The 24,400-nt window shown below is 43.8% G+C and overlaps 1 protein-coding gene across 1 annotated transcript in view; it reads left to right on the top strand.

The window, feature by feature from the left end:
- The first annotated feature begins 477 nt into the window (after positions 1–477).
- The window catches only part of LOC113070139 (netrin receptor DCC), a 60,177-nt gene continuing 36,254 nt past the window's right edge, over positions 478–24,400 (top strand). The window contains exons 1-6 of the mRNA XM_026243347.1: positions 478–637; positions 732–852; positions 21,490–21,646; positions 22,099–22,253; positions 22,347–22,495; positions 22,664–22,802. Coding sequence (XP_026099132.1) covers positions 545–637; positions 732–852; positions 21,490–21,646; positions 22,099–22,253; positions 22,347–22,495; positions 22,664–22,802 — 814 coding nt within the window. The 5' untranslated portion in view covers positions 478–544. The remainder of the gene's footprint in view (positions 638–731; positions 853–21,489; positions 21,647–22,098; positions 22,254–22,346; positions 22,496–22,663; positions 22,803–24,400) is intronic.

Genomic DNA, 24,400 nt, shown 5'->3' with positions numbered 1-24,400 from the left:
TTAATGTCAGGTAATTTCAATAATATCTCACTGAAATATAAAGAACTGGTTGTTATTGACTAGAGCGTCTCGGTCGGTTTCCAGTGTTCTGTTGATGTCTGGTTCTGGTCGTCCGCTCACGTCATGTCTCTTCTTTAAAGTGGACAAACATCACAAATCCGTTTCATCCCAATCAGACTGATGCTGGCGTCTGAAGAGGAGCGTTCAGACTCTTATTGAGATGAGGCCGATCGATATGTAATTCTCCTGCTGATATGAGCTCTTCATTCTTTGAGAGCAGAATCCGCTGGACTGAGTCTGTGCTGTGATGTGTGTCCATCTTCACCATGATTTAATACTTTAATGATGTCCTCCTGTCCGTCTCTCTGGGGTCGAGCTGCTCTGCTGTGATTGTGTGGATTTAGTCGCAGAGGTCGGATGCTGGAGACAAATCAGGAATACAACAGTTAGTGACAGTTATGGTGTTATTTCTCTGTTCTCAGTGCCTCCTCAGTTCCTCAGCTTCCCGTCCAACACGTATGCGTATGAAAGCACGGACATCGAGATGGAGTGTGCCGTGACGGGAAACCCGCAGCCCACCGTCCGCTGGGTGAAAAACGGAGAGGCCGTCATTCCCAGCGACTACTTCCAGATCGTGGTGAGCATCCTTCCTTTTCATTCACTGATTCTCATGCATTCATTCACTGATTTGAAGTCATGATGTTCTCATTGTAAATGTGTGTGGTCTGTAGGAGGGCGGTCATCTCCAGATTCTGGGTCTGGTTCGCTCAGATGAGGGTTTCTATCAGTGCATCGCTGAGAACGAGGCGGGAAACAGTCAGGCGATGGCTCAACTCATCCTGCTGCAGCCCGGTAAGATCCGGAGCGCTCGACACACTGATCTGAGACCTGTGAGCATCCTTCATCCGCACACATGCACATGCTTCACAGACGTCTGCTGCTTGTGTGTGTGTGTGTGTGTGTGTGTGTGTGTGTGTGTGTGTGTGTGTGTGTGTGTGTGTGTGTGTGTGAAGGCGTTTGTTTCAGAGGAAGTGCATTTGTGAGGTTTAGTCTTGAGATCTGGATCCGTGTGATCTCTGAGAGATTTACCCAGAATGCTGTGCATGTAGAGCACTGATCCAGGGCTTTATCTGAAGAGAGACATAGATTCAAACACGATACAGATGATGTCTTCTGGGTGTTCAAATGAGTGTGAGATTCTGTCTGACTCTCATACAGAACTTTCTGCTTGGAAAGAAGGAAGCTCCGCCCCCTGTCCAATTTCATTGGTCAGCCAAGTTTCTGCCAAAATAACACCAGTGTTGGGGACAGTTACTTTTAAAAATAATATGGTACAATATTGTGTTACTACCTAAAAAAGTAATGAAATATGTGACTTAGTTTATTTTTATAGAAAGTAATGCGTTTTTTGTTTGTTTGTTTTTGCATTACTTTTTTTAATCTGGGCTGGGTTTTCTTGTTGTTTTTAATATAAAATGTTATATTTTTAGCTATTGTAAAAGCACTTTCACACGAAAAGTGAAACGAATAAGCCTCAGGCTGAAGGACCACCTCTTGAAGCTCATCAAGAGAAAGCCAAGAGTGTGCAAAGCAGTAATCAAAGCAAAAGGTGGATACTTTCAAGAACCTACAATATGACATATAAACTTTTGATCTGGGTTTGGGTTATTATATATAAAATGTTTACAAGTATTTATAAATATTGATATATATACTATAATTTGTTATTAATAATAATTAATCATATTTTTATTATTTCGAATATTTCCATGCATTCATACTTGTATATATTTAAACATTTATGTTGTGAATGTATTTTAAGACTGTGGATGTATTTTGTTGCCTTTTAAATAACAATTATATAGTTGTATGGGATCATCAGTCACTGCATTAAGTGAAATTGTCCTTTAAAGTGACAAACATCTGCTTTGAAGCACACTGATATACGGACACCCATTCTGCATTAGTCTGTGTTTGTGGGAGGTTTGGGATCAATCTGTCTGCAACTAATGAAACTTCTGCCAAAAACCATCTGCTGTTGATGAAAGTTTTCCCACAGAAATGTGAGCAGATTAAAAATATCTGAATCACGGTGTCCTGTCAATCAAAAAAACTATTAGTGGTGGTTTGACACTCAAGCATAGGTTTTAAGGAATGAGAGTAAACCTCGGCGGTTCCACTGTAGTTCCTGCTGTTTTAATCATGTATCCCTGTGACAGATGATGCAGAAACACAGTTGTTGCCATGGCACAGCTGCAGCAGAGCTGTAATATTTTACAGGGTTTTTGAGAGCCTGGTGTTCAGACATCCCATAACGCCCAAGGAGAAATGCTCACAGCCTTATTACAGCTGTCAGCGCTCAACAAAAGCATTGTAGAGTTAACCATCACACACTCTATTAAAGTTAATAGCCATCCTGACAGATTCACAAAAGCTGCTCACAAAAGTGTAAACTCAATCCATCCCAGATAAATAAGACGAGGATGAGACCAGAGGAGACAGTGATGTGAGTAACCCAGAGATGAACAAATACACTCATAAAACCAGAGTGGACACTCTGATGCTGACGAACCCAGAGAAGACAATCTGAGACGCTGACGAACCCAGGGGAGACAATCTGAGACGCTGACGAACCCAGAGGAGACCATCTGAGACGGTGACGAACCCAGAGAAGACAATCTGAGACGGTGACGAACCCAGAGAAGACAATCTGAGACTCTGACGAACCCAGAGAAGACAATCTGAGACAGTGACGAATTCAGAGGAGACAATCTGAGACGCTGACGAACCCAGAGCAGACCATCTGAGACGCTGACGAACCCAGAGAAGACAATCTGAGACGCTGACGAACCCAGGGGAGACAATCTGAGACGCTGACGAACCCAGAGAAGACAATCTGAGACGGTGACGAACCCAGGGGAGACAATCTGAGACGCTGACGAACCCAGAGAAGACAATCTGAGACGGTGACGAATTCAGAGGAGACAATCTGAGACGCTGAAGAACCCAGAGAAGACAATCTGAGACGCTGACGAACCCAGAGAAGACAATCTGAGACGCTGACGAACCCAGAGAAGACAATCTGAGACGCTGACGAACCCAGGGGAGACAATCTGAGACGCTGAGGAACCCAGAGCAGACCATCTGAGACACTGACGAACCCAGAGGAGACAATCTGAGACACTGACGAGCCCAGAGGAGATGCTCTGAGACGCTGACGAACCCAGAGGAGACAATCTGAAACGCTGACGAACCCAGAGAAGACAATCTGAGACGCTGACGAACCCAGGGGAGACAATCTGAGACGCTGAGGAACCCAGAGCAGACCATCTGAGACACTGACGAACCCAGAGGAGACAATCTGAGACACTGACGAGCCCAGAGGAGATGCTCTGAGACGCTGACGAACCCAGAGGAGACAATCTGAGACGCTGACGAACCCAGAGAAGACAATCTGAGACGCTGACGAACCCAGAGGAGACAATCTGAGACACTGACGAGCCCAGAGGAGATGCTCTGAGACGCTGACGAACCCAGAGGAGACAATCTGAAACGCTGACGAACCCAGAGGAGACAATCTGAGACGCTGACGAACCCAGAGAAGACCATCTGAGACACTGACGAACCCAGAGGAGACAATCTGAGACACCGACGAACCCAGAGGAGACAATCTGAGACGCTGACGAACCCAGAGGAGACCATCTGAGACGCTGAAGAACCCAGAGGAGACGCTCTGAGACGCTGACGAACCCAGAGCAGACCATCTGAGACACTGACGAACCCAGAGGAGACAATCTGAGACGCTGACGAACCCAGAGGAGACGCTCTGAGACGCTGACGAACCCAGAGCAGACCATCTGAGACACTGACGAACCCAGAGGAGACAATCTGAGACGCTGACGAACCCAGAGGAGACGCTCTGAGACGCTGACGAACCCAGAGGAGACAATCTGAGACGTTGACGAACCCAGAGGAGACAATCTGAGACGCTGACGAACCCAGAGGAGACCATCTGAGACGCTGACGAACCCAGAGCAGACCATCTGAGACGCTGACGAACCCAGAGAAGACCATCTGAGACACTGACGAACCCAGAGGAGACAATCTGAGACGCTGACGAACCCAGAGCAGACCATCTGAGACGCTGAAGAAACCAGAGGAGACCATCTGAGACGCTGAAGAACCCAGAGGAGACACTCTGAGACGCTGACCAACCCAGAGCAGACCATCTGAGACACTGACGAACCCAGAGGAGACAATCTGAGACGCTGACGAACCCAGAGGAGACGCTCTGAGACGCTGACGAACCCAGAGGAGACGCTCTGAGACGCTGACGAACCCAGAGGAGACGCTCTGAGACGCTGACGAACCCAGAGGAGACAATCTGAGACGCTGACGAACCCAGAGGAGACAATCTGAGACGCTGACAAACCCAGAGGAGACCATCTGAGACGCTGACGAACCCAGAGCAGACCATCTGAGACGCTGACGAACCCAGAGGAGATCATCTGAGACGTTGACGAACCCAGAGGAGACCATCTGAGACGCTGACGAACCCAGAGGAGACCATCTGAGACGCTGACGAACCCAGAGGAGACCATCTGAGACGTTGACGAACCCAGAGGAGACAATCTGAGATGCTGAAGAACCCAGAGGAGACCATCTGAGATGCTGACGAACCCAGAGGAGACCATCTGAGACGCTGACGAACCCAGAGGAGACCATCTGAGACGCTGACGAACCCAGAGGAGACAATCTGAGACGCTTACGAACCCAGAGGAGATGCTCTGAGACGCTGACGAACCCAGAGGAGACAATCTGAGACGCTGACGAACCCAGAGGAGACCATCTGAGGCGGTGATGAACCCAGAGGAGACCATCTGAGACGCTGACGAACCCTGAGGAGACCATCTGAGACGCTGACGAACCCAGAGGAGACCATCTGAGACACTGACGAACCCAGAGGAGACCATCTGAGACGTTGACGAACCCAGAGGAGACCATCTGAGACGCTGACGAACCCAGAGGAGACCATCTGAGACGCTGACGAACCCAGAGGAGACCATCTGAGACGCTGACCAACCCAGAGGAGACAATCTGAGACGCTGAAGAACCCAGAGGAGACCATCTGAGACGCTGACGAACCCAGAGGAGACCATCTGAGACGCTGACGAACCCAGAGGAGACCATCTGAGACGCTGATAAACCCAGAGGAGACCATCTGAGACGGTGATGAACCCAGAGGAGACCATCCGAGACGCTGACGAACCCAGAGGAGACCATCCGAGATGCTGACGAACCCAGAGGACACCATCCGAGACGCTGACGAACCCAGAGGAGACCATCTGAGACGTTGACGAACCCAGAGGAGACAATCTGAGACGCTGACGAACCCAGAGAAGACCATCTGAGACACTGACGAACCCAGAGGAGACAATCTGAGACACCGACGAACCCAGAGGAGACAATCTGAGACGCTGACGAACCCAGAGGAGACCATCTGAGACGCTGAAGAACCCAGAGGAGACGCTCTGAGACGCTGACGAACCCAGAGCAGACCATCTGAGACACTGACGAACCCAGAGGAGACAATCTGAGACGCTGACGAACCCAGAGGAGACGCTCTGAGACGCTGACGAACCCAGAGCAGACCATCTGAGACACTGACGAACCCAGAGGAGACAATCTGAGACGCTGACGAACCCAGAGGAGACGCTCTGAGACGCTGACGAACCCAGAGGAGACAATCTGAGACGTTGACGAACCCAGAGGAGACAATCTGAGACGCTGACGAACCCAGAGGAGACCATCTGAGACGCTGACGAACCCAGAGCAGACCATCTGAGACGCTGACGAACCCAGAGAAGACCATCTGAGACACTGACGAACCCAGAGGAGACAATCTGAGACGCTGACGAACCCAGAGCAGACCATCTGAGACGCTGACGAACCCAGAGGAGACAATCTGAGACGCTGACGAACCCAGAGGAGACGCTCTGAGACGCTGACCAACCCAGAGCAGACCATCTGAGACACTGACGAACCCAGAGGAGACAATCTGAGACGCTGACGAACCCAGAGGAGACGCTCTGAGACGCTGACGAACCCAGAGGAGACGCTCTGAGACGCTGACGAACCCAGAGGAGACAATCTGAGACGCTGACGAACCCAGAGGAGACAATCTGAGACGCTGACAAACCCAGAGGAGACCATCTGAGACGCTGACGAACCCAGAGCAGACCATCTGAGACGCTGACGAACCCAGAGCAGACCATCTGAGACGTTGACGAACCCAGAGGAGACAATCTGAGATGCTGAAGAACCCAGAGGAGACCATCTGAGATGCTGACGAACCCAGAGGAGACCATCTGAGACGCTGACGAACCCAGAGGAGACCATCTGAGACGCTGACGAACCCAGAGGAGACAATCTGAGACGCTTACGAACCCAGAGGAGATGCTCTGAGACGCTGACGAACCCAGAGGAGACAATCTGAGACGCTGACGAACCCAGAGGAGACCATCTGAGGCGGTGATGAACCCAGAGGAGACCATCTGAGACACTGACGAACCCTGAGGAGACCATCTGAGACGCTGACGAACCCAGAGGAGACCATCTGAGACACTGACGAACCCAGAGGAGACCATCTGAGACGTTGACGAACCCAGAGGAGACCATCTGAGACGCTGACGAACCCAGAGGAGACCATCTGAGACGCTGACGAACCCAGAGGAGACCATCTGAGACGCTGACCAACCCAGAGGAGACAATCTGAGACGCTGAAGAACCCAGAGGAGACCATCTGAGACGCTGACGAACCCAGAGGAGACCATCTGAGACGCTGACGAACCCAGAGGAGACCATCTGAGACGCTGATAAACCCAGAGGAGACCATCTGAGACGGTGATGAACCCAGAGGAGACCATCCGAGACGCTGACGAACCCAGAGGAGACCATCCGAGATGCTGACGAACCCAGAGGACACCATCCGAGACGCTGACGAACCCAGAGGAGACCATCTGAGACGTTGACGAACCCAGAGGAGACAATCTGAGACGCTGAAGAACCCAGAGGAGATGCTCTGAGACGCTGACGAACCCAGAGGAGACAATCTGAGGCGGTGACGAACCCAGAGGAGACCATCTGAGACACTGACGAACCCAGAGGAGACCATCTGAGACGCTGACGAACCCAGAGGAGACCATCTGAGACGCTGACGAACCCAGAGGAGACAATCTGAGACGCTGACGAACCCAGAGGAGATGCTCTGAGACGCTGACGAACCCAGAGGAGACAATCTGAGACGCTGACGAACCCAGAGGAGACCATCTGAGGCGGTGACGAACCCTGAGGAGACCATCTGAGACGCTGACGAACCCAGAGGAGACCATCTGAGACACTGACGAACCCAGAGGAGACCATCTGAGACGTTGACGAACCCAGAGGAGACCATCTGAGACGCTGACGAACCCAGAGGAGACCATCTGAGACGCTGACGAACCCAGAGGAGACCATCTGAGACGCTGACCAACCCAGAGGAGACAATCTGAGACGCCGAAGAACCCAGAGGAGATGCTCTGAGACGCTGACGAACCCAGAGGAGACAATCTGAGACGGTGATGAACCCAGACCATCTGAGAAGCTGACGAACCCAGAGCAGACGATCTGAGACGCTGACAAACCCAGAGGAGACAATCTGAGATGCTGACGAGATCAGAGAAGATGCTGATGAGACCAGAGGAGATGCTCTGAGACCAGACGAGGCACTCTGAGATGCTGATGAGCCAGAGAAGATAATCTGAGATGCTTGTTGAATAATTAATCAATTAAGATTAAGAAACAAGCTCAAATTCAGCTGTAAAGTCATTCATTTTCAGATCAATTCAGTTCTACCAGAAAGACTCGGGAGATAAAATGATGTACGAAGCATACGTTTATTGACAACTCAGCAAGCATAATTATAAATTTCTTTGGCGGAAGGCCCTGTCCATGGTTCGTAATCCAAGGGTAGCAGACCTGCATTTCCTGCCTGAAGACGAAGGCAGGGGCACAGCCGACCCCCCTGGAAGGTAAGGAGAGGACCATCCTGGTGGTGGTGGGGAGGGTGGAGGTTGTTATCACGTCGGCATCTGCGAACTCAAACATGTGTTAGTACGATCTTTAATACCGAAGTATAAAGATGTGATTGGATAATAATGAAGGTAATTAGTGACGAAGTAATTGAGTCTTCCTGGCAGAACTTAGGCTAAAGCTTTCAGCTCTGGTTTTGTTCTCATCTTAAAATCTTAGTTGAATCATTAATATTACTGAAAATCAGTTGTGGTTTTAACCTTTTAACTCCCTGGAATCTGTTTCAAGTCCTAGCGCGCTCCCTAAGCAGATGTCAATTCCAGTTTCATTATAATTCTGATGCTGATTCTGAAACAGCAGATGAATTGAGAGAAATGATTCATTCCGCACAGCAAAGCATTGATTCGGTGCATTGGGTAATATTCATTTAAAATGCTCTTTGTTCACTATTGTTCGCTGTGCTGTGAATCATTATGCTTTATTTTAGTGATGCTCCCTCAGAAGATGTCTATACTGCACACTAGTATTTGGAAAAGTGCCCGCATGTCTCTGAAAATGTTTTTATCCTTTAATCTCATCTGTGTTATTAACAGTCTGATTTCATAATCATATTCACTTTAATAAGACACATGGATCAACACAAACTGTCTCATATATTTATGATTATTCTGTCATCTGGACGGATTTACTGGATCAGAGACATGATATATTCATCCTATTGTGTGTGTGTATGTGTTTGGGACAGATGTGATGGATCTGCTGAAATGTTCTTCTAGTGTTTAGGTTTGTTGTAGTCCATTCCGCTTCATATAAAGAACAGAAGAGTGTGGTATGTCCTCATTTACAAGACAGACTTTTGTACTTGTGATGTAAAGCGTGTTTATTACTGTGCTTATGTCCAGCACTGGATCGACCAGCACACAGGTCTGGAGATCGCTGTTAAAACTCAATCATTCTGCAGAAACAAAAGCTCTCCGTGTTCTTTTGTTGGGTTTGCGCGTGTTTCCTCTCAGGATGTGTCATCCGAGGCTGATGGGAGCCTCCGCCGGGAATCATGGGAAATCTTTAGGAATGCTAATGCTTCTGTCTGAGTGACGGGTCAAAATCAGTTCTGTTCTGTTCCATACATCCCCCACCCCCACCGCTCTCTCTCTCTCTCATGCCGCAGCAGTTATACCTGTAAACACTCCAGTCATGTTGCTCAGCAATTCATAATTCAAAGCTGCAATTGCTTATTTGTGTTTAAACAGGCTTGAGCGGCACTGAGGTGCATTAGAGCAGGAAAGTGTGGCTACACAAAACCGACACAATCCTGCCCTTCACTGCAAGATGCCTTTTGTGCTGAAATGTCTCATTTGCACATTTATTGTGGTGTGTTTGAGATGTTCACATCTATAGCTGCTTCACTCCTGCATTACTGAAATACTGTTATCAGTGGAAGTACATTTAAAAGAGGCTTATTTTACCCATCTCTGTGTGTCATGCAGTAAGAAGTACTATAAACCCATTCAGATTCTGTCTGGACTGATATTGTAGTGAATTCAGAGCTACTTTATCCTGATTTTTAATAGATGTGAAAGTCAGACTGTAGTGTTTGTGTCTGTTCAGTCATTTAGACAATAAAACACCAACAATAGGTCTCTCTGAAAATGCTTTACACACATAAAATAATAAAACATCAATGATACAAACAGTTAACGACACAAAAGAAGACAAAAAGACACAATAAAGACAATAAAAGAAGGAAGCTCTTACATAGCGTCAATTGCCAGACTGTAAAATTAGTTTTTAGGCTAGATTTAAAAACAGCAAGTGTATGAGCCTGTCTAATGTAGAGGGGCAAACTATTCCAGAGCTTTGGGCAACCACAGCAAATACTCGTTCACCCCTGCTCTTCTACTTTACCCGTGCCACACAACTTGATCAAGTCAGAAAGATATTTAGGTGCTAAACCATTTAGAGATTTAAAAACGAATACCAAAATCTTTAAATTAATCCTAAAATGGACAGGTTACCAGTGAAGAGAGGCGAGAACGGTGGTGATGTGTTCCCATTTTTGACCATCTGCAGTCTGGAGAGAGAGGTCTGACTAACACTTATATAGAGGCAATCACAATAAACCAGAGTTGAAATAAAAATATGAACTATTCTTTGAAAGTCTTTAGAAGACAGGAAAGATTTTACCTTGGGTGAGTTGTCTCTCTAACTACCGAGTTAAACTTTTCTCCAATTTAATTCCCAGCATAAACAGCACAACAGCATAACGTTTTATTTTCATTCAAAAAAAGGACATTTATTGCCATCCAGACGTTAAAGAGCAAGTATCTTTTCGTTTCAAAGTCAAATAAATTTGCATAGCGCCTGCATTACAATGAAAAGAAATACCAAATTTCCTAAAAATACGTCCTACAGAGAGAACAGAAAAAGCCCCAGAATGGAGCCCTGGGGGACCCCACACTTGAAAGAAACCATTCAGGAGACAAAGTCTAGAAAAACAAACTGAGAAAGTTATTTCGGACCAATAGGATCTAAACCATTTATAGTATCAAATGCAGCTGAAAAGTCAAGTCAGGTCACCTTTATTTATATAGCGCTTTAAACAAAATACATTGCGTCAAAGCAACTGAACAACATTCATTAGGAAAACAGTGTGTCAATAATGCAAAATGATAGTTAAAGGCAGTTCATCATTGAATTCAGTGATGTCATCTCTGTTCAGTTAAATAGTGTCTGTGCATTTAATTCTAATAGAATTAAAATTTCACAGTCCCCTGAGTCAGTAGCCAGTAACAAGTCATAAAAACAGTTTTTGTACTATGTAGAGATTTAAAAACAGACTGAAGCACTTTGTGAATAAGGGTTTCTCCAGTAGATTGGAAAGAAACTTCCAAAAACTGATGAAATCAAATTAGATTGCTTGATAACTGGTTCCACTGCTACATGTTTAAAAGACTTAGGTACAACTCCGAGGCCAGGCTACTATTAATAATTGCAAAAATTTTTATGACCAATAGTTTCAAATTAATCTTTTAGAAGACAGCAGAGGACTTAGTGGAAATGCCATTAAAAGCCTCAGAAAACAATTGAGCAGTTGAAGGGTTAATCCTCTGACAGCGATGGGTTGGAGCAGTCACCTTGGAATCACAAGAAGTACTGTACATATCTCAAATAAGACCAGATTAGTCTTCAATATTACTAATAGGCAAGCCATATGATAAAACCAAATCTAGTATGTGTCCACATTTATGTGTGGGACTAGCCACAAACTGAGATAAGTTAAAAGACTCCACGATATTTAAAAAGCTTTAGCTTGATGGGACAGCACACATAGATACTAAAATCCCCAGCAATTAAAACCATTGATAAAGGCTTTTTTATATTTGGGTGGGTGATAAACAACAGAGTTCAAAGCTGGAATAGGAGTAAGATGTAGACACCATCTTTAAAATTAGTTGCTACTCCACCTCCTCGCCCCAGAATCCATGGAGATCTCAAGAGCATCGTCGCACGCACCAGCAACAATCCACGTCAAGACCTGCTAAAATCCAGTGAGGATCTACATTTGGGAACAAAGCCATTAGATTCTTCACTTTCAGCAACAGACCAGCTCGTTTACAACTGCGTCTGGGTCACTTCTTCCTCTCGGGGGAGCATAGGTTCCGGCAGAGACAGACAGGAGCGGAGGAGCGGGAGAACTGTTTTTTCCACCCCGATTAACATTATAGATCGCCGTATTTTCCATAGCTGATCTAATGTCAAGAAGTGTTTGGTGATCATACACCAGTAGAGAGTCTGTATTTAAAACAATCAATAAAAACAAGACAAACATCCAACAGACGGCTGACCACACACACACACACACTGGTGTCATCTTCCACTGTGATCCGACATGCAAACTGTGTTTGGAACATGGTAACTGGTTTCTAGCTGGTTATTAACCAGTCAACCAGCTAGAATGACCCGTCCCAGACGTTTTCCCTTCAGGGCCTGAGTTTGAGGCAGGAACACGGATGCTGTGTTCCATGTAAATGGATTTGCTGAAGCCAAACGCGGCTGTAGAGGCTGAATTATTCATGGCTGACAGACACAATGAGCCAGTGCTGGAAAATAGAAGCAGACAGAGGATACAGACGCGTCCAGAGTCTCAATCTGGAGCAGATCGGGTGAACTCAGCATCTCTGCATTACTTTAACATCGCAACTGAAGGATCAACTACTGCAGATTTATCTTTGTGTTGATTTGAACTCCTGATGTGACCAGACGTGTTATTCATTGGCCGTTATTCAGGAGCACAGACCGATCTGTGTGTTCTCTGTATGTTGTGCTTGTTTCAAGATGATTTAAGCGTGTTTCCACCGATCTGGCAGAAACATTTTAGCTCCATCAGATCTAAACAGAATAATACAGGTTCAGGTGTGTGTGTGTGTGTGAGAGTGAGTGAGTGTGTGTGTGTGTGTGTGTGTGTGTGAGTGTGTGTCTGTGTCTGTCTGTCTGTGTGTGTGTGAGTGTGTGTCTGTGTGTGTGTGTGGGGGGGGGGGCATGTTTTTGTATCATATCAGGACACAACTCTGTATAATGACATGGGTATGACACAGGTATTACAAGGAGAGGGTGACTTATGAGGACATAACCCATGTCCCCATTTTTCAAAACACTTATAAATCATACAGAATGAGTTTTTTTGAGAAAGTAAAAATGCACAAAGTTTCCTGTGAGAGTTAGGGTTAGGTGTAGGGTTGGTGAAGGGACATAGAATATACAGTTTATACAGAATAAAAACCATTACACCTATGGGATGAACACACTTTACACAAAAACAAACGTGTGTGTGTGTGTGCGTGTGAGAGATTGAGTGAGTGAGTGAGTGAGTGTGTGTGTGTGTGTGTGTGTGTGTGTGTGTGTGTGTGTGTGTGAGTGGGTGTGTGTGTGTGTGTGTGTGTGTGTGTGTGTGTGTGTGTGTGTGTGTGTTTGTGTGTGTGTGTGTGTGTGTGTGTGTGTGTGAGTGAGTGTGAGTGCTGAAGGAGCTGGTCTGGTCTGGCTTGTAATGATCTGGACTGTTGTCAGAGCTCCATCATACGGTCAGTGCCGCTGGAGGATGTCTGACGGGACAGATGTGATGGATCTGCTGAACTGAGGGAGGTGATGATACAGCCCAGGGTTTGCTGGACAGACTGACCTGCTGCTGTCCCTCACAGGACAGATAGAGTCATTACTGAACCCATCTGAGACCTGTGTGTGTGTGTGTGTGTGTGTGTGTGTCTGTCTGTCTGTTTGTGTGTGTGTGTGTGTAGATAGATAGATAGATAGATAGATAGATAGATAGATTTATCGCTTTTTATCACTTTACACCATAAACATTTTTTGGTTTGTTTTTTGTAGTTGTAAAGTTTAGAAGATTTAAGGAGTACATCTCACAAGAAAATACTATTTCAGTTTTTCAATTTGACGAAATTGTGATTTGTAATTGCTTGTGAAATTTGCTTGCAATTTCTGAGTGAAACTAGTTTCTACATCAAATTCTAGTTTTCTAATCAGTCACTCACTATATTTGAATTAGTTTTTCCATGTCGCTCTATTATAATTGCAGTATCATCATTCTCAGGTAAGCCTCAGTATTTGACCTTCAGTCAGACGCTCTCTGGTTCTGAAGCCGCTTCACATACGTTTTTCTTCAGCAGATCTCACATTCGTTAAGGCTTGTTTTTCTTTCTCATTGAGCGTCAGTCGTGCCACTTTTCATGATGTGCTTTTCTGTCAGCTTTGACGAAATAAGCACAGTCGTGCTTTAGGACGCTTCAATCCTGCGCTGACAGCGGCTGAAAGACTGCAGGGTTTGGACGTGACGGTTTAAAGACGTGATTCCACACGTCAAACACAAAAACACTGAAGAATCACAGCCAGATAACATCATCAGTCGTCATTCGTGGGTTTGCAGACACTCATCTGGAACTAACTAGGGCTCTACATAACCTGCTAACTAACTGTCAGTTCATATTTTAACCTCAACTGTCAGAAGTTACCTTATTTTAACTTATTCCAGGAGTGTGAGATGTTTCATATCTCGGCTGGTTTGCTGAGATTGTAACGCATCCGTCACACACCTGACACACCATCTGAACGCTCTCCTGTTATCTGGAGGCGCTCTGAAATCGAGGAGCATTCGATCTGAACATGTCCCTCTAGATGGATCTCCAGCTCTCTCATGAGCGTCCCGTTCTGAATCGAGCACGCCGTTATAACGCCGCGGGCCTGTGTGTGCACAGGGAGGGAAATATTGTCCATCTCTCACTAATGTAATAACCCACAGACAGAAGCACTTCGGTGTTTGATGGAATATTTCAGCAGGAAGACGGATGTCCGGGACGGGACGCACTAAATTGGAAAGAGAACAGATCGAGTCTGAGGCTGAAAGTGCTGCTGTTTTCAGTGTACGAAACAACCGTGATGTGACTGCTTCAGATTCACAGATTCACATTATAAACAGAGCAATTCCACAAATAAGTAAGTTTAGTGTGTGTGTGTGTGTGTGTGTGTAATTAATTAGCTGCTTTGAAACAGTCGAGCTACAGAGAAGGACGGCAGCTTGCGAGTGTTTTGTCTTGTTTTCTCATCAGACTACTGGTCTGATCGTCATTGCTAGGAAAGTTTTTGGTTTAAATTTTGTGTGTCTTACCCTGGTAAATACGTGCTGAAAGTGGCGCTTGGTTTTGCGTTTGCCTATCGCGGGACTGCCTGGTTTCGATCTGCTAAATAGCGAGGCGTGGCCAGCTGACTTCAATCACAGGTAATCAGGCAAATACAAAAGCGGTATGTTTCACCGCGGCAGAGGTCACTGCAGCCCTCGTGTGAAGACCGACGAGTGTAAAGACAATCGAGCAAGGACAACGACAGGGCACCTGAGTATTGCTTTTTTCCTCTTTCTTTACTTTTTGTATACCTTGTTCTCAAATATATCTTACACTTGTAGTCACTATGTGCTTTCAGATCTCTACTATCACTACTAACACTCGGAGAGCACGCTATGTACGTCGCAGGAAGGCCTGTCTGACAAACCTACGTCCCACTGACCTCTACTACTACGCTCTCTATTCCAGTTGGTCTCTGGAACAGCCAGTCTGCAGTTAATAAAGCAGACTTAATTTCTTCTATTGCTACTCATTCGGGTCTCAACCTCATGGCACTGACAGAGACTTGGATCAAACCTGAAGACACTGCCACCCCTGCAGCCCTCTCCACTAATTTCACTTGTTCCCACACTCCTCGTACCACTGGGAGGGGTGGAGGTACGGGTCTCCTTATATCAAAAGAATGGAAATTTGATCTTCAGCCATCACCTACAGGTACTGGTTCATTTGAATCACATGCCATTACTGTAACCCACCCTGTTTGAATCCACTTTGTGGTCATTTATCGTCCCCCGGGTCAATTGGGAAACTTCTTGGAGGAGTTGGATGTGCTGCTATCAAACTTTCCTGAAGATGGTACTCTTCTGGTACTGCTTGGTGACTTCAACATCCACCTAGATAAACCCCAGGCTGTTGACTTCAAAACTCTGCTCACCTCATTTGATCTCAAGCGAGTGTCTACTACAGCAACTCACAAATCAGGCAACCAACTGGACCTCATCTACACACTCTGTTGCTCTGTGACACCTCTTCAGTTGCTGCACTACACACCTCTGACCACTTCCTCATTACTGCTAACCTAACACTTACTCCTGAAGTGGCACACACTCCAACACAGGTCACCTTTGGACAGAACCTACGCTCACTCTCTCCATCTCGCCTATCTGCTGTGGTTTCATTCTCTCTTCCACCACTCTCTCAGTTTTCAGCTCTGGACATGAACAGTGCCACGGACACTCTTTGCTCCACTTTAACCTGTTAAATGTCACCGTCCCGTATACGGGACGTCTAAATTTACTTCAATATATTACAATTATATCCTAATCTAATCATGACAAACTATATATCGTTGGAAAGGTCTAAGACTCCTAAATAGATATTTGACCACGTTTTGTTGTTAAAAATTATGAAGGAACAGTAAAAGATTAATTTATAAGAAGAGTGTGCCTCAAAACATATACATCATAACATGAGTTCTGACCTTTGTCACAAAAAATCTACTCCACTTCCTTTTTCCCTATCACATATTTTAGTAATCATCATAAATTATATATCATTTGAAAGCTTATATACTCCAAATTCATCTTATGAAAACCATTTTGAAATCGGACACTGCGTTACCATGGAAATCTTACTTTAAAATCTTTTAGCGTGGTCCTCCCCCTTAGTGGGAGGGGTCATATTCCAAATATATTACGGTCTTTTAGAATCAAAACTTTTCATAATCTTGACAAAATACATATCGTTGGAAAGGTCTGAGTCTCAAGATTCCATATTTGGTGGTTATTTTGTCATAGACCTAATATTGAGAGAGAAATTGATACATTTGTGACAAACAAATGCATCCAAAAAATTCAATGGAGTTTCAATGGCCCCCGGTGGCTTTTTGTGGTATAACGCCTAAACAAAATTGCATATGAACCTACATTTTTTTTATATCAACTTCAAATTTGGAACACAACTTATTTAGACATATGGCTTTAATTTTATAGCAATTTTGGATTAAAACATATTTTATAAAATATTTATTTTATATAAAATATAATAAAAATAAAATAATAAATGTATTTACAGTAAATTTAAACTTCTATAACTTTTTTATGCTTTCATTTTTTTAAAGGATTTCACTTCTGCAATAATCTGCAGATTGTCTTCTTTAAAAAGAGACCAACCTTTGGTCTGTATTCAAAAGCGTTTATGAATTATAACAATTTAAGTGTGAATAGTGTACTTTCACGTGTATGTTCAAAAATGGGTGTGACAGTTAAAAGGTTAACCTCTTGCTTGAACAACTTTTGCCCACTGTTGTCTAGACCAGCACGCACCGCCCCATCTGCCCCCTGGCTGTCCAAGGTTCTCCGTGAACATCGCTCTAAACTCAGGGCTGCAGAGAGGAAATGGCAGAAATCAAGAAACTCTACTGACCTCAGTTTGTATCAGTCTCTCCTCTCTTCCTTCTCTTCAAATGTATTCACGGCTAAAACATCCTACTACCACAACAAAATTTACAACTGTTGTGACGCTCGGACACTCCTCAAGACTTTCTCTTCACTTCTTAATCCGCCACCACCTCCTCCATCGACTCTTACAGTGGACGACTTTGCCGCTTTCTTCACAAATAAGACAAGATCCATCAGTGACCAATTCTCCACACCGCAGACTGAGGACAACTTCACAATGACCGATGCACACTCTTTATCCTCCTTCTCCCCACTCTCAGAGATGGACGTCTCCAAACTTCTCCTGTCCAGTCATCCTACCACTTGTCCACTTGATCCGATCCCCACTCACCTCCTTCAAGGGATCTCTTCTTCAGTCATACCTTCGCTTACTCACGTTATCAACTCCTCTCTTCACTCTGGAACATTTCCCTTAGTGTTTAAGCAGGCTCGGGTAAGACCAATGCTCAAGAAACCATCTCTAAATCCTGCACTTCTTGAAGACTACAGACCGGTATCCCTTCTTCCATTCATTGCAAAGACACTTGAGCGAGCTGTGTTCAACCAGCTTTCTATGTTCCTTGTACAGAACAACCTCCTGGACAGCAACCAATCTGGCTTCAAAAGTGGCCACTCAACTGAGACTGCTCTGTTCTCGGTTACTGAAGCCCTGCGACTGGCAAGAGCAGCTTCAAAATCCTCGGTACTCATCTTACTGGACCTGTCTGCTGCTTTTGACACTGTTAATCACCAGATTCTCCTGCCCACCCTCAGAAAGATGGGCATCTCTGGAACTGCTCTCCTGTGGGTTAAGTCCTACCTCTCTGACAGATCCTTCAGTGTGTCTTGGAGGTGTGATGTTTCAAAGTCACACCACCTTGCTACTGGGGTTCCTCAGGGCTCAGTACTTGGACCACTTCTCTTCTCCATCTACATGACATCTTTAGGATCTGTCATTCAGAAGCATGGCTTTTCTTATCACTGCTACGCTGATGACACCCAACTCTACTTCTCATTCCAGCCTGATGACCCGACGGTAGCTGCTCGCATTTCAGCCTGTCTGAGTGACATTTCTAGCTGGATGAATGACCATCACCTTCAGCTTAACCTTACGAAGACAGAACTCCTGGTGATTTCAGCTAAACCATTGCTTCATCACAACTTCTCTATACAGCTGGCCTCGTCAACCATGACTTCTTCGAGGACAGCCAGAAACCTAGGAGTTGTGATGGATCATCAGTTAAGCTTCACAGACCACATTGCTACAACGACCCGGTCCTGCAGGTTTGCCTTATACAACATTAGGAAGATTAGACCCTTCCTGTCAGAGCAAGTCACACAACTTCTTGTCCAAGCTCTTGTTCTCTCCAGACTGGACTATTGTAATGCTCTCCTGGCTCTTCCTGCATGTACTGTCAAGCCTCCAGATCCAGAATGCAGCAGCGAGGGTTTTCTTCAATGAGACAAAAAAAGCTCATGTTACTCCCCTCCTCATCAGGTTACACTGGCTACCATTAGCCGCTCGCATCAAATTCAAGGTACTGATGCTTGCCTACAAGACGACCACTGGCACGGCACCAACTTACCTAAACTCACTGGTTAAATCCTATGTGCCCTCAAGAAGTTTGCGTTCTGCAAGTGAACAACGCCTTGTGGTGCCATCCCAAAGAAATTCAAAATCACTCTCACGGACCTTTTCCTGGACTGTGCCCAGCTGGTGGAATGACCTCCCAATCTCAATTCGTACAGCTGAGTCTTTACTCATTTTCAAGAAACATCTAAAGACTCATCTTTTTCGCCTACACTTAACCAACTAACACCAGCACTTTTCCTTTTCATTTATTAACAAAAAAAAAAAAACCTGGCTATGCGTTCTATATTAGACTAACTCAGACTTGTCATGGCACTTGTATACTGTTGTTGTTCTCTTGTTGACCTGACTGCTTCTATTGTTCTCATTTGTAAGTCGCTTTGGATAAAAGCGTCTGCTAAATGATTAAATGTAAATGTGTGTGTGTGTGTGTGTGTGTGTGTGCGCGCGCGTGCGTGTGTGTGTGTGTGAATGCAGACGTGACTCATGTTGGACCCCTGAGATGAGCGGAGCATCTGTGTTGTGTTCAGTGGTGTGTGTTGAGTGTCTTGATGGGTTTCGGGTCGTGAAGGTCGTCTGGAAGTGTCTTCAGCTTCAGCTGTGTTTGATGTTCAGTTTTCAGTCGTGTAGTGTATGAAACACAGGTCAAGAAGAGGTTTGATCAGCGAAGAGAGCTCACTTCAGATCAACAAACACACACTTTATTTAATAAACCTCATAGAGCAGAATGATTGACTGTTAGTACGAATAATCACCAGTGATCCATCTTCATCTTCTCCCTCTATAATCTCAATGTATGCTTTAAGGCTGTTTTTAATGAAAATGAATGTGCATTGATCTGTATATGAAAAGAGTTTGCATCCGGAGGCTTTCATCTGATTCAAGATCATTCTAAATATTTCTTTAAATAATTATGCTGTATTAAAACTCAAATGGGACATTCATATGAGCTATAAGCTATTAAAACATTAAACTTTAATTTTTTACCACCTCAGTAGTAGATGAACACATGCTTTATTATTTATTTAAGGTTCATTAGAGCATAATTATTGTTGACTGGTGTTTTGTAATATGTTTGTATATTTTATATTTAAAAAAGCTGTTTTTAATCTGTTCTCTTTTCTGATTATATCATCTACCTTTTATAATCATCCCTATTTTATATTTTTAAATTGCATTGATTAACTTGTTGATATTTCAGAAGTTCTTTTGGTCACACTTTATTTAAAGGTCCAATTCTCACTATTAACTCAGACTATAAGCTAAAATATGTTCATGCAGAACATGTGTTTTATGAGGAATATTAAACAGCTGATATGCCAGTACAATAAGCAACTAGTTACTAGTGAGAATTGGTGCTTGAAATGACGTACTGTGGATTTGTTCTTCCTAGTCACGTGTGTTCAGTGTGATGTGATGAAATTAGATTGAGGAACGAGCATCTTTTCACATGCTCAGGTTTTCACAGCGCTGCTTTCTGTTCGGGATGATCCCAGATGGTTAACATAGCGATGTCTGCAGTATTGTGTATTTCTAAGTGCACTGGTTAGGGTTCAGGACATTGGACACTCTGAACTGCTGCAAAACTCCTATTTCTGACTGACTTTGTTACATAATGTGCACTGCCTTCCAGAAGTGCTTTATTGTGAAATAAATTACTATTTTTATTCGCCAAGGACACATTCAATTGATCAAAAGTGGCAGGACAGATAAACACTGCTCTTTTGAACTTTCTGTTCATCTGTGAATCCAGAAAAATAAAATGCATCACAGTTTCCACAGAAATGTTTTGCAGCACAACTGTGTCCAACACTGATAATAATCAGAAATGTTTCTTGAGCAGTAAATCATCATATTATTCTGATTTCTGAAGATCATGTGACACTGGAGACTGGAGGAATGATGCTGAAAATACAGCGGAGCATCACAGAAATACATTACACTTTAACACAGATTCACACAGAAAACTGATGATTTACATTAGAATAATATTTCACTATTTTTACTGTGTTTTGATCAAATAAATGCAGCTTTGTTGAGCAGAAGAGACTTCTTTAAAATTCTCAGTTATTCCTAACTTTGACCAGAAGTGTATTTAGTTAAGTCTCTTATGGTTGTTGAGCAGCTTGTGTGAGTTTGGCTTCAGTTGTTTGTTTAATCAGAGTTTGTGAGGAAACATTGCTTCTGTTTGTCATTACAGCACCCGCCGCTTGCTTTACCGTGTGTGTGTGTGTGTGTGTGTCTAGTGTGACGTTAAGAGAATCTCATCAGAACTGTAAAGTCACTATCAGCACACACACACACACACACACTGATAAACTGATTCACGGCTCCAGACTGAAATGAACGACAGAATTCATGTTTACTTCATCCCAGTCTGGATCTGATGCTGTTGTGTTATGTCTGTCATCTCATTGGGACTCTGTATACTGTGTGTGTGTGTGAGTGTGTGTGTGTGTGTGTGTGTGTGTGTTTTACTGCTGCCTGATCTCTGATGCTGTGATCTTCCTTATCGCTCTTTCTTCTCTTCTTCCTGATGTCTTCTGTTTGTGTTTGTTTTCTTTCCTTATCTTCTCATTCCATCATTCACGCTCCTCTTGTTCTTTTGTGTTCGCCCCTCCCCCTCACATGCCCCGCCCTTCCCTCCCTCTTGCTCCTCCCTCCCCGGTCACAGAGGCCACACCCACCGCCCCGCCCCCACGGCCCTCTGCGCCCCCGTTGCCCCGCACTTCCTCTTTGACTTACTCCTCTCCTCCCCCCCCAGTGTCCCCGAGCTCAGGCGCCCTCCCCTCCGCCCCCCGTGATGTGGCCCCCGTCCTCGTGTCCAGCCGTTTCGTGCGCCTCGGCTGGCGCCCCCCAGAGGAGCCGCGAGGGACCGTCCTGACCTACGCCGTCTTCTTCTCTGAGGAGGGAATCAACAGGTGCGTGTTCACCTGTGGCTGAAACTGTCTCAGCACTGCACATCCGAATCCATGCCTCGTTATGAATATTCAGCTGGGAACACATGCTATATATATATAATTTGAACACTCAAAACAATATGTTACAGAAAATAAGAATTTATTTAGAATCTGTTCCTTATTGTTGTTTCATGCTGGTAAATGCATGATCTAATACTAAAATAAGAGACCTTGTTGTAATGTGTTAAATGCTAACATGATTTACTGTATTAGTAAACACAAACCAACAAAAACTGCTTGTGAACAACATTTATTTTTAATGTTTAGTGTTCATCGATAACATTTACAAGATTAAAAGAGTAAAGCTGAGTTTAGAGCATTATTCTGTCATTGATAAAAGACAACATGATCAAACTAGCAAGCATATGAGTGAAGAATGTGTGTGTGTGTGTGTGTGTGTGTGTGTGTGACAGGGAGCGCAGCCTGAACGTGACGGAGGCCGAGGGTCTGCAGCTGACGGTCAGTAATCTCCGGCCGGAGGTCTCGTACTCCTTCAGAGTGCTGGCGTATAATGAGCAGGGGCCTGGAGAGAGTTCAGAGGTCATCCGACTGTCCACTCAACCAGAGCGTAAGAGACACACACACACAAATATTGAAATCTGCAAACCCAAACGAGGTTCTGCAGTGCGTCCTGTGTTCCTCATCTGTGATGCTTCTGTAGTTCTGGTTCCTGGTCCAGTGGAGAACCTGCGGGCAGAAGCTGCGTCTGCTTCGTCCATCCAGGCGTCCTGGGATCCTCCTTCCCACACCAGCGGTCCGGTGCAGAGCTACAGACTGCTGTGGACCGAGACCTCCACCGGCAAAGAGCAGGTCAGAACCATATTAACTGCTCATCTTCTTATTATGAACAGTCTGTTATTAGTATTATGACAGAACTCTGGATTGGTACAGCTGCTGACGCACGAGTGCTGTGATTGGTCGGAGATGTCTGTAGGGCGGGGCTCACTGAAGGCTCATTAGCATGTTGTGTTTCTTCAGAACGTGGAGGTGGTGGGTCAGAGCTACAGGATGGAGGGCCTGAAGAAGTTCACCGAGTATTCGTTACGAGTGCTGGCGGTCAATCGACACGGACCGGGCCTCTCTGATAAACACATGCTCATCACCACGCTCTCAGACGGTAAGACTAGTCAACGCACATTAATAAAACACTACTTACTGTAGAATATACTACAGGTATTTTACAGCACCTTCAGAAATTGACGGAAATTGTAAATCTTGCAGAATTATTATTATTGTTTTTTTTTTTTTGTAAAAAAGGTGTTATTTTAATATCAAGATTTTTTATTACGGTTTTGATTAATATTATTCATTAGTTTTTTTTTTACATATGTATTTTCTGTTGTTGTTTTTTTTCAGTGGCTATATAGTTTTTTATTAATTTTTTTTAATTTATAGTTATTTTAGTTCATCAAGTTAAACTAAATAAAAAAAATAGCTGAAATTAAATTCTTTGCTTGTTTCTATTTCAATTAATATTTATTTTATTTCAAGTAATGAAAAGGTTTTTTATGGTTTTAGTTTTTATTTTATTTAACTATAATAACCCTGACTTTTCATTTGACTGATAGACTATGTTTTTATGCATTCAGGAGATATTTCCATAAGCCGTGCAGTTAATCACACACTAACGACGGCTGTGATGTGGCAGTCATATTCAGGCCGTCACATCTGAAGCGTCAATCAATGTCACGGCGTGTCACTCAACTCTGACAGTCTGACATGAGATGTTTGAGACACGTTTGATTCGTTTGCAGCTCCACTGCGTCTCCATGCAAGAAACAGCCGGGATGTTACCCTTCAATTCAATTAGAAAGAGAGAGAGAACACACAGACACGCCTTCCTGATCACAAAATTAATATATTTATTAACAGTCGTCATCGTCATCCTGGCTAAATGCATTCTGGTACTGGTGCATTAGATTTGTCCAGGAGCGCTGTGTGCGCTTTCATTTGAATGAAAAATAAACAAATAAAATACATAAAAAAAAAAATTATAAAATATATTTTAAAGTATTAATAATATAAAACATGAAGTAAACATAAGTAAAAAAAATGAATAAAATATAATACAATAAAAAATATATTTTTTAAATATATTAATATTAATATAAAAATATTAATAACATAACATGACATGTTAATATATATATATATATATATATAATTTGTTAAAATATTAATAACAAAATGTTTTTTAAAATAATAATAAACTAAAATATATTGTAAAATATTCTAACAAATATTAATAAAATAAAATAAAATATACAAAAATATATAAAATAAAATATTTTTAAAATATGAATGACATGTAGCATAATATAAAATGTTTTAAAAAGCTAAAGCGGGTTATGTTCTGCAGCTAGCTGTCTAACATCAGGATATTGATTTATGTGTTAACCTCAGGATTATGTTTGCAGTAATTGTCAACGATTCAATCTCCGGCTCTTATCAGCATCACCCAGCTTGAACTGTTTGAATGGAGCCTGTCGATGTCCTGCAGATTCAGAGATGTGATGAACACATTACATTTGATTTATTTATTTAAGCATTTAGGAAAGCTTTTATTTAAAATGAATTACAAATGTAGAATACACTGAATGATATTATATTGTATTTCTTTTATTATTTATTTAGATTTATAAATCTGATGTAATAATTAGTGAATAATCAGCACCAGTGGTCAAAGCCCCATCAGTCCAGCACTGGTTTCTAGCT

The sequence above is a fragment of the Carassius auratus genome, chromosome 5 (assembly GCF_003368295.1).
Source record: "Carassius auratus strain Wakin chromosome 5, ASM336829v1, whole genome shotgun sequence".
Taxonomy (NCBI): Eukaryota; Metazoa; Chordata; class Actinopteri; order Cypriniformes; family Cyprinidae; genus Carassius; species Carassius auratus.
Note: the sequence above shows the minus strand (reverse complement) of the source record. Positions and strands in the feature narration are given on the sequence as shown.